We start from the raw sequence: 9370 nt of genomic DNA on the forward strand, positions 1-9370 counted from the left end.
TGGAGTGCAGTGGCCGGATCTCAGCTCACTGCAAGCTCCGCCTCCCGGGTTCACGCCATTCTCCAGCCTCAGCCTCCCGAGTAGCTGGGACTACAGGCGCTGCCACCTCGCCCGGCTATTTTTTGTATTTCTTAGTAGAGACGGGGTTTCACCGTGTTAGCCAGGATGGTCTCGATCTCCTGACCTCGTGATCCGCCCATCTCGGCCTCCCAAAGTGCTGGGATTACAGGCTTGAGCCACCACGCCCGGCCAAGGTAGATGTTTTAAGAGTAAGGTTGGCCAGGCACGGTGGCTCATGCCTGTAATCCCAGCACTTTGGGAGGCCGAGGTGGGTGGATCATGAAGTCAAGAGATCGAGACAATCCTGGCCAACATGATGAAACCCGTCTCTACTAAAAATACAAAAATTAGTCGGGCGTGGTGGCAGGCACCTGTAATCCCAGCTACTCAGGAGGCTGAGGCAGGAGAATCAGCGTGAACCCAGGAGGCAGAGGTTGCAGTGAGCCAAGATCGCGCCACTGCATTCTAGCCTGGCAACACAGTGAGACTCCGTCTCAAAAAAAAAAAGAGGTAAGGTGTCCGCCGGATGCAGTGGCTCATGCCTATAATCCCAGCACTTCGGGAGTCTGAGGCAAGGGGATCGCTTGAGCCCAGGAGTTCAAGACCAAACTGGGCAGCAAATAATAAAAAAATTAGCTGAGCATGGTAACACATGCCTATACCTCCAGTTACTTGGGAGGCTGAGCTAGAAGGATCACTTGAGCCTGGGCAGTCAAGGCTGCAGTAAGTCATGACTGCACCACTGCACTCCAACTTGGGTAACACAGCGACACCGTGTCTTAAGAAACAACAGAAAGAGTTCAGTTGTCAATAAAACTAGAAGATCTCAATTACAATTGTGATAAGTCAAGTGTGATAAGTCAATGAAAAGAAGGCAAAGAGTAGAAACAAAGTGAGACCTGATGAGAGAGAGCTGATGAAGCACAGGAATGCCACCCCAGCAGGGCAAAGACAGGCAGGCACAAGACCTGGCTCTGGGCTATGTGAAGGCACAGTATGTGTGACTAGCTGAAATCAAGGCATGTGCAAATCAAAAGGCTCAGGAAAAGAAGCAAGGGAAAAAGGAAAAACTTGTGGAAACTCAAAATTAAGGAGTCAATGGAAAGTGAGAAAATCCAAGGAAGAGGATTAGAAGGAGTGGTCAAGGCCGGGTGCAACGGCTCACGCTTATAATCCCAGCACTTTGGGATCAAAGGTGGGCAGATCACCTGAGATCAGGAGCTCAAAACCAGCTTGGCCAACATGGTGAAACCCTGTCTCTACTAAAAATATAAAAATTAGCCTGGCATGGTGGCAGGCACCTGTAATCCCAGCTATTCGGGAGGCTGAGACAGGAGAACTGCTTGAACCCGGGAGGCGGAGGTTGCAGTGAGCTGAGATTGCACCATCGCACTATTGCACTCTGGGGAATGAGTGAGACTCCGTCTCAAAAAAAAAAAAAAAGAAAAGATGGAGTAGTCAGAGATGAACGAGGGAACACAAAATTTATTCTCTGTGAATCTCAGGAAAAATGAGAACTAAACATTAAAAACAGCAGAGAAGGGCCAGGCGTGGTGGCTCTTGCCTGTAATCCCAGCACTATGGGAGGCCAAGGCAGGCGGATCACTTGAGGTCAGGAGTTCAAGACCAGCCTGGCCAATGTGGTGAAACCCTGTCTCTAATAAAAATACAAGAATTAGCCAAGCATGGTGGTGCGTGTCTATAGTCCCAGCTACTTGGGAGGCTGAAGCAGGAGAATCACTTGAACCTGGGAGACAGAGGTTGCAGTGAGCCAAGATCTCTCCACTGCACTCCAGCCTGGGCAATAGAGTGAGACTCCATCTCAAAAAAAAAAAAAAAACCCCACAGCAGAGAAGAACTGAGAACAGGCCTACACAAAGAAAAGTATCTCTAAAAGAGACAAGAAGGTACAGAGGAAGAAGAATGGAGTGACAGAAAATAGCAACCAGCTTGGTGGTTTACTCACACTTTGTTAATGTCAAAACAGAAATGAGCTAGCAGGCTGGATGGGCAGTGAGAAATTCCAGCACAATTAAACACAGAGCATCCCAAGAGAAAGGGAGTGGAACCAAAGCACTTTTGATGAGCAGGTGGTTATCAATACCCAGCAAAAGCTCCTTGTGCACCACCTCCAACTTTCTCCTTGCAACTTCAGAGTCAGAAAATGATTCTACTTCTGATGGAAAAACAATGGGATTTGTTGATATAAACAGGAACAGGTTTAGACTGAGACAGTCCTGAGAGGAGGAAATGCTTCCACAAAAAAAGCAGAAAGGGAGACAAATAGAACAGAGCTGTCCTACTGAAAACACTGTTCATCAGGACAGCAGCAGTCCTAGAGATGCTAGGAGGATGAGACACCAGGGTCCTAGATGGTATGTCAGGTAAGAAAGGGTTTCCACTCACTTATCGCTATTGGCTATCTTGCGGAACTCTCGAACAGTCATGGCTTTCTTCTGTATGTTGTACTGAGTAAAGAGGCCAGACTGCCCTGTCACCAGCTGTTGGATGGGGGCAGGAATGACCAAATCATCAATGTCATCATAGGATGCTCGTGGCTTCCACTCTTTTGGAGGAACAACCTGAAGGGAACACAAGAAACAAAAAGACAGATGAGAAACCTGGCAAGCCAGTCAGACACCAGGAAGCATGTAAGTTACCAGCCAACCTAACAGTCAATTTTACTAGACAGTTACTTTGATTTACCCACATTCACCAAAACACAGTAAGTCACAGGCATGCTAATCCTGATCCACTTTTGCCACCAATCGGCTGCCTAACTGCAATAACCTAAGGTAAGTAATACTTGTTCCCAGCTTCAGTATCTTATTTGGACACCAAGAAAAGAGACTGAAGAGTTGTTTCTCTCTCAATCTCATAGCCCAGTGCTCTCTTTAAAAAAAATCACAAACACAATTTTACTTGATTTGGTCGACTCTATACTTATACAGAATTTCCTTTTTTCACATACTAGATTAGAATTTACTTACAAAGAAGCATAACATTCTTAAAAATCTAATCGTGAGGCCAGGCACAATGGCTCATGCCTGTAATCCCAGCACTTTGGGAGGCCGAGGCAGGTGAATCACCTGAGGTCAGAGTGTGAGATCAGCTTGGCCAACATGGTGAAACCCCATCTCTACTAAAAATACAAAAATTAGTGGCATGGTGGTGCTCAACTATAATCCCGGCTATCTGGGGGGCTGATGCAGGAGAATTGCTTGAACCCGGAGGCAGAGGTTGCAGTAAGCCAAGATCGCACGATTGCACTCCAGCTGGGGCAACAAGAGCAAAACTCCATCTCAAAAAAAAAAAAAAAATCTTATCTTTAATAGTTAAGTAAGATAGATGTGCTTTATGGAATACTATACAGCTTTTTTTTTGTTGTTTAATTAGAGAGTACTGTTTCACTTTATGTAACAAGGGAGAAAACACACACACACACACACACACACACACACTAGCATCTGCATAAAAACACTGAAAGGACATACAAGAAAATACTGAGAGAGAGCAAGGCTCTACAGTAGCTACCTTCCAATAGCATTCTGTTTTACTCACATAAGCAAATTACCCATTCCAATAGTAATAAATTAACAAGACAGTTGACATGAGAAAAAAGAAGAATGAGTTGAATCCATAACTGACCTAGAGGGAGGAATATATGTTGTTAAAAAGGAAAAAAAAAAAAGAAAGAAAGAAAAAAGAATGAACGAACCAACACAGGAATGTATATGGCATGATGCCATTCTCTTTTAAAAACAAAACAAATAACACTATCTTATATGTGTGTATGTTTGTATGAGAAGAGAAAAAGGTGTGGAGGGAGCTATTACCACTTAAGGAGACGGCACTGGAGAAGGTGGATGAAGATCAGCCTTTTCTTTATCTGCGTTTGAAATATTTAACTTGTAATAACCGACATTTTTTTTATAACTTTTTAAATCTAATAAAGTACAACCAAAAAAAGCAATGTGCTACGAAAAACTGTACTACAGGCCCTGCTATCCCCGCCTGCTGTCATTAACCCAGCAGTAGCGTATCTGCAGATAAGAGGAAAGAGGAGGAAGGAGGATGTGGTCGTCTCAAGTCTCCGGAGGCACCAGGGTCCAAGACTGGTCCTCAGCTTTGTAGCCAATGTTCTTGCTTTCTCTTTTCATATTGAAAATGTAACAAGCACATATGGTAAGAAATTCAAACAACATAAAATGGTGTGAAAAATTTCCTCCTGACTTAGACTGAGGTCCCTGCCTCTCGGTTTCTTGAGGATCTCTCCAGAAATGCAGTTCTTTCAGCTTCCAGCACTCAACCTGGTTGTGACAGAATATATGAAGAACTGATTTGACTCAGGAAAAATAACGAATCCAACTCACAGGAGAAAGAAGTACAAACCAGAAACCAATTTCAAATTACAAGGACCAGAATACTCATGTTGGCTGGCCAGTGCATTCTCTCCCCTTGAAGAAAGTCCACATGGGAAGCCAAATTGCTACTAGAGTGCTGGATGAGACTGAAATGAGAGCAAGAGAAGTCAGATGGCATAAGCACTCACTGGTAGTTCAATAACACTACTGCACCCAGCTCCACCAAGAGGGCTGAGGCACAACAGCAGCCAGGCCTGGAGACACTAGCTCTTTACCTCCCCCTTTCTGAAGATTCCAAGTAGCTCTCTTCCTACCTAAAAGCAGAGATGCTTCTGATGTTAACAACGGGAATTAACTTGCAAATAGAACTGCATTCACTAAAGTCATCACCCCACCCAACTTTCAGTAAAACACAGTTCTGGCCCTTATTTAGGAAAAAAATCTTACTGCTGCCCTAGGTAACAAAACCATCTGAACAATCCCAGCTCCTTACCTTGGCCAGCCCTGCCCGATGAGCTCCTTGGGATTCAATGTAGGCAATGTATCTACTGAAGTTTCGGAACTCTTCCATAGTTGGATAAAAGGTCATTATCCTAGCACTGGGATTCAGAGTTTCAGACTCAGAAGCCATTTTCCCTCCTTTTTGAGGTCCCTTTAGTCAGACAGGAATCTGAAGAAACACATTAAGAGCATAAAATAATATAAAAATTAAAATTAAGTGCTGGAAACATCAATGCTGAAAACAGTAAAAGATAATATAGGAATTCAGAAGATGCAGTTAAGACTTCACACCTGGAATCTGCCTCTAGAAAAGTTATTTAGGGGCGAGGAACAGTGGCTCACGCCTGTAATCCCAGCTACTCGGGAGGCTGAGGCTGGAAAATCGCTTGAACCCGGGAGGCTGAGGCTGCAGTGAGCCAACATTGTGCCATTGCACTCCAGATTGGGCAACAAGAGCAAAACGCCGTCTCAAACAAAAAAAAAAAAAAAAAGGAAAGAAAAGTTATTTAGGGTGGGGCTGTGGTGGCTCAAGCCTGTAATCCCAGCACTTTGGGAGACAGAGGTGGGCGGATCGCTTGAATTCAGGAGTTTGAGATTAGACTGGGCAACATAGTGAGACCCTGTCTCAAAAAATTTTAAAACATCACAACAAGAAGTGATTTAAATAAACTAGAAATACAGATCGAAAAGGTTCTGTTTAAAAAGAAAGTGATGTATCAAAACTGCATGGATTCAAACCTTATTTCAACAGAGATATTGTTATTGCAACAGGATTGCTCTTGAAAAAAAAAACAAACAGAAAATTGTTCAGCTAAAAAAAGGAAATTAATTTGGTTATTGGTCCTATCTAATAGTACAGCTAAAATGTCCATATTTTACCCTTATCCTTTCAAGCTACTCCCTTATTAACACCTTGCTAATCACTTTTCAGAGTATTAAACATAATATACTACAACTTGAAAGCCACGCACAGCTGGGTGTGGTGGCTCACGCCTGTAATCCCAGCACTTTGGGAGGCCAAAGCTCCTTCCTAGGGCACAGCTAAACCGGATACCTAATAAAAGTTAAGTGGCTACAAGATAACAAAACTTAAGGGTTCAAAAGTACTTTGATATTAGTAACATGATTTTAAAACCTTTGATATTAGTAACATAATTTTAAAACCCTAAAGTGAAACTGTTCTATCTAAACTAAGATGCAGTTTCAGGAGTACTTAATGAAATCAAGTTACAAACAAGTTCCATTGCACTGTACCCAGAACTCAAAGGACAAAATTTAAACTAGCAATACAGGGCAAACTTCATAACTGACTAGAGAAAGCCAAATAAATACTTTGTTTTTAGATGAGAACTTCAGCTAAATGGGTGCATCCCCACAGCTCGGTAACACAATAGACCATCTCAACTGAAAAAAGACAAAGCATACCAGTGAAAACAGGCCATTCTAGAAGGAACACTAGTATGTCCTTTCCTTTACCCACCCTCCTCACTCAGGGTGCAGCAGCAGTTCTGTACCCCGCTATCTGGGGCCCAAAGCTATGGCGGTTCAGCTCCAAGAGTCTCTTTGAGAGCTGGAGAGCTCAGAAAGGAGAAAACTGCCTCCAATCTACCAGAAATCTGGTTACAGCCCTGGGAGCAGAACTGTGTAAGGTAGGAGAGAAGGCAAATCCAGTTACCCGTATCTCCTAGGCTTCCTTTCCATCGAAAATAAGGCGTGTTTCTAAACAGGCGCTTTTCATGAACCTGGCAGAAAGTTTGCATGGCAGGTATACTGTTATCCCTGTTTTACATACCAGGAAATTTGCCCACAGCCCACTCTTAAGTGCACCTTCCACTGCCCTATACTGCTTACATCCTCATCTCCATCTGGATTAAGTCCTTTGCAAGGGCAGTTCCAAGTATGGAGAAACCCGAAGTTTATTTAATTTTGAAGACCCTCTTAAAAAGAAAAATGAATCCAAAATATCTTACTTTTGCAAATTTTATAAAAACATACAGTCATGTGAATACAATGTTGGGGCCCTTCCCCGGGCCTTCAAAGGGGCCCTAATGGGCTTCATCAGCCTCTGGCCCAATTCATCTTTGTATGCCTAGAACAATGCATGGCACAGAGTAGGCAATCGGTAACTGTTGAAAAACTGATTTCCTCACCCTCACCTCAATTGTTCATCCCTTCTTCAACCCTACGATTCCCTTCCCCCAATCTATTCCCTGGGGAAAGCTCCCGTTTCATGACACCTTCCCTCCCAATCAGTAACAAAGCCTAGTGATTCAAGAACACCGGCTCCAAAGTCACAACTCTGAATACAGATCCGGTCTCTGCCGTCTATTAGCTGTGTGACCTTGGCTGTGTGAGTTGACTGAGTCTCAGTTTCTCCACCTGTAAAATGGGGATCCCAACCCCCTGCCCTGCAGGGTCGCTGTGATTAGCTCAGATGATGCAAGCGAAACACTAAGCACTAGGCCCGGTACTTAACCACTCAATAAAGCTAGTTGTTGCTAACGAACCCCTCGGACTCCTGCACCCTTCCCTCGCAGCCGCTCCCGCGAACATCACTCCAAAGGCAGCGCACCCTGCTCCCCAAGGTCCCCGAACCTCACCGCGCACAGGTTCGGCCCCTCCCGGCCCCGCCGCCTTAGCGAGTAAAGCTCCGCCGCAGGAAGAAGAAAATAAGGCCCAGAGGACCCGCCCCCCTCTCCCGACGTCCATTGGCCCTGAAGATTGGAAAAGGCCAATCTCAGAACACATTCTGGAAGCTCCTTCTCCTATTGGCCGAGAAACATGCCGATCACTCACCGCTGGAAGAACCACCCCCACCGCCCCTCCCCCACAAAATTCACGGTCACGGCTACAGCAGCAAAGCGCCTCAAGAATTCCAAAACCCTGTAGTTCTCACCTACAGCCCAAAGCCCCGCCAGGGCTTAGGCTCAGCTCCTGCTGTCGCCACTGGCCGATCCTACTGCTTTTCCAGCAGGCGAAGGACGAAACTCCGCCTCCTCTAAAGTCTGCATCTGCGCAGCCGCACAGAGTCAACCAATTCAAGGGTGGCTGCAAACCATACACCAGCCAATGAGCACGCGCCGCAGCCACCTCCCAGTCCCGACCTCAGTGTGCTCAGCCTATGAGCGCCGGCTCGGGCTGTTGCCAGGAGGAAACGCTGTACCACTCGGGACTGCGGCCAGTGAGCCTCTAGCTGGATCGCGAAGCTGGCCAATCATAGGCGGGCTCCTGGCCACCCATAACTAATCAGGGTTGAAAGAAGCTAGTACCTAGAAGTGGGCCGGTCGGGTAGATGGGTAAGGGCGGTGAGGTTACTACAGGATGTCGCTAACGAAAGGATGGGCCAAAGTTTTCTTGGGATGAGTATCCTCTTGGCCTAACGTGGAAATGTGTCGGGGCCTTTAGGGGCAGCTTCCGAGCTCAGGGAGTGCTGAAAAGATGACCGTCTTGTCCCGGTTTGTCTTGGGCGTCTCAGTTTTCAAAACAAAATCCTGCGTCCTTGGAAACCCCTCATTCGCTGTCAAGTCTGGACAGGGAAGGGAGGCTGCCCTGAGGGTCATTAGGACAGACCCTGAGGGAGGCTGTCCTTAGGGTCATTAAAAAGCAGTTCCTGGCCGGGCGTGGTCGCTCACGCGCGTAATTCCAGCACTTTGGGAGGCCGAGGCGGGCGGATCACCTGAAACCGGCAGTTTGAGACCGGCCTGACAAACATGGAGAAACCCCCGTCTCTACTAAAAAAAAAAAAAAAAAAAAAAAAAAATACAAAATTAGCCGGGCGTGGTGGTGCATGCCTGTAGTCCCAGCTACTCGGGAGGCTGAGGCATTAGAATCGCTTGAACCCGGGAGGCGGAGGTTGCGGTGAGCCGAGATCGAGCCATTGCACTCCAACCTGGGCAACAAGAGTGAAACTCCGTCTCAAAAAAAAAAAAAAAAAACATTTCCTCAGTGAGCGGGGATTTGGGGGATCATTAGGAGCAGCTCTTGGGGCGGAGAGGGGGGCATCCTGGGAATCAGAAGAGGCACTTCTGGGGGGCTGGAGGGGGAGGGGGCTTCCTAGAATCATTAGGAGCGATTCCTGAGGGGTAGTGAGTCGCCTTAAGGAGTTCCCAGAATTGTCAAGGGTGATGGGGAAGGTCAAGTAGGAAAGTAAAATACCCACAACCAGAGTCATAAAAAATGTACAAAATTACCATGGGTGAGTAATGGGGTAGTGCCATGGAAAGAGCTATATGGAGTCAGGCCTGTGTTCAAAACTAGTAACTTTGCTGAGCCTGGGAGTTCACATCAATACAATGGAAAAAATAATGCCTCGCGGATTTTGTAAAGATGAGAGTTAATGAATGTTGCCAAAAAGAACATATTACATAGAATGCTATGGACTTACGGTATGGACCAATCATCATTTCTGCATCAGGCTGGGTACATGCCTACTGAAAAAAAAAAGT

General features: G+C 45.9%; 1 protein-coding gene across 6 annotated transcripts in view; it reads right to left on the minus strand.

Annotated features, from left to right (window-relative positions):
- KDM4A (lysine demethylase 4A) overlaps window positions 1–7925 on the minus strand; it is a 57713-nt gene extending 49788 nt beyond the window's left edge. For 3 of the 6 annotated variants that reach the window (XM_045372530.3, XM_045372537.3, XM_045372538.3), the window contains exons 1-3: window positions 7822–7925; window positions 4918–5094; window positions 2467–2642 (exon numbers count right to left, since the gene is read on the minus strand). In XM_045372530.3, coding sequence (XP_045228465.2) covers window positions 2467–2642; window positions 4918–5055 — 314 coding nt within the window. In that variant the 5' untranslated portion in view covers window positions 5056–5094; window positions 7822–7925. Of the gene's footprint in view, window positions 1–2466; window positions 2643–4917; window positions 5095–6600; window positions 6668–7432 lie in introns of all 6 variants that reach the window. The other 3 variants (XM_045372536.3, XM_045372534.3, XM_045372535.3) reach the window with 3 other exon arrangements.
- Window positions 7926–9370: the final 1445 nt, after the last annotated feature.

The sequence above is a fragment of the Macaca fascicularis genome, chromosome 1, assembly GCF_037993035.2.
Source record: "Macaca fascicularis isolate 582-1 chromosome 1, T2T-MFA8v1.1".
NCBI classification, from domain to species: Eukaryota; Metazoa; Chordata; class Mammalia; order Primates; family Cercopithecidae; genus Macaca; species Macaca fascicularis.